This window comes from Orycteropus afer, unplaced genomic scaffold (assembly GCF_000298275.1).
Source record: "Orycteropus afer afer isolate SDZICR_OR568_19922 unplaced genomic scaffold, OryAfe1.0 scaffold00854, whole genome shotgun sequence".
NCBI lineage: Eukaryota > Metazoa > Chordata > Mammalia > Tubulidentata > Orycteropodidae > Orycteropus > Orycteropus afer.
Window position 1 is genome coordinate 196,880 of NW_006922441.1, and position 1,574 is coordinate 198,453.

At 58.4% G+C, this 1,574-nt stretch overlaps 1 protein-coding gene across 1 annotated transcript in view; it reads left to right on the forward strand.

Annotated features, from left to right (window-relative positions):
* The window catches only part of SYNGR4 (synaptogyrin 4), a 16,758-nt gene that overhangs the window by 12,925 nt on the left and 2,259 nt on the right, over positions 1 to 1,574 (forward strand). Inside the window, exon 2 of the mRNA XM_007958108.1 lies at positions 835 to 1,072. Coding sequence (XP_007956299.1) covers positions 835 to 1,072 — 238 coding nt within the window. The remainder of the gene's footprint in view (positions 1 to 834; positions 1,073 to 1,574) is intronic.

The following is a 1,574-nucleotide window of genomic DNA, read 5'->3' on the forward strand; positions in this document are numbered from 1 at the left end:
TTAATTTCCTTTTGACAGTCTCCATTGCTGGTGTATAGAAAGCCACCCTGTTTTTGCATGTTGACCGTATACTCTGCAACTCTGCTAAATTCCTCCATTACCTCTGACATTTTCTTGTAGATTCTTGAGGATTTTCTACATACAGGGCCCTGTCATTTGTGATGAGGGATAATTTTATGTCTTCCTTTCTGATTTGGGAGCTCTGGTGGTGTAACACCTAAGGCACTTGACTGCTAACCAGAACGCTGGTGGTTCAAACCCACCAGCCACTCCTCGGAAGGAAGGTTGATGAATCTACTTCCATACAGATACTGCCTTGGAAACCCAAGGATGGGTCGCCATGAGTCAGATATGACTCGATGGCAATGAGTTTGTTTTTTTGAAGGGGGTGGGAGGGAGTTTCTGATATGGATAATTTTTACTCCTTTTGATTCCTTTATATCCTTTTTATTCCTTTTGATTGGAATGCTTTTCATTCCTTTATATTGCCTTATTGCAGTGGCTAAGACAGACTCCTATAGGGCCGTGTGGGGGACTGAGGGGCAGCATGGAGGCTAGGGGACCAGGGAGGAGGCTGGGGCTAGGGCCCAAGGGGACCCAGGGTGGGGAGGAGGCTGAGGCCAGGGGCCAGGGGCCCTTCAGGATGGAGAAAAGGGCAAGGGGACAAAGAGGGCAGGAGGGAGGGGTGTGAAGGCCACCAGCTCTGAGGGGTCCTGGGGCAGGGGCCGAGCCCGCCCGGTGCTCAGGCCCAGGGCAGGGGCCCGGGAGCCCAGGCAGGTGTGGCAGGGGCAGGTGCTCAGCGCCGGGCCAGGAAACCTACGCCCGCCCGCACAGGTCTTCTCCTTGGTCGTCTTCTCGTCCCTGCTGACCGACGGCTACCAGAACAAGACGGACTCCCCGCAGCTGCACTGCGTCCTTAACGGCAACGCCGTGGCCTGCAGCTTCGCCGTGGGCGCCGGACTCCTCACCTTTCTCAGCTGCCTGGGCTTCCTCGTGCTGGACGCCCACGAGGGCCGCCTCGCCAGCTCCCGCTTCAGGACGGCCATCCAGCTCCTCGACTTCATCCTGGCGGGTGAGCCCTGGGGCGGCGGGGGGCGCGCCACGGGGAACTTCCGCCGCCCCTCCATCACCCCCCAGTCGGCGCCCCATCTGACGTCCCCAGACGGGAGGCGGCTTCGTGGGCCCCAAGGCTCGTCATCCCGTTGTGCTCGCTGCACCTCCGCCCCCCCCCCCCCCCCCCGCAGCTTCCTCCTCGGGGTCCTTACTCACCCTTCGGACTCAACTTAAGCTTCACCTCTTCTGACTCCCAGGCCTGTTATAGGAGCTTCTCCTCCCCTACCGCACCCTCAGACTCCCGAGGTAGCAGACATGATTAGGTGACTGACAGGTGGGCAGTTTGAACTGACCCAAGACAGGCGTGGTGATCTGTCCACGGAAAGGTCCCAGCCTTGGAAACCCTGTGGGCAGTTCCACTCTGGCCTCTAGGGGCGCTGTGAGTCAGAATAGACTCTTAGGCAGTGGGTGTGGTTTGGGCTTTGCTTCTGTGAAGATTGACAGCCTTGGAGACCCTGTGG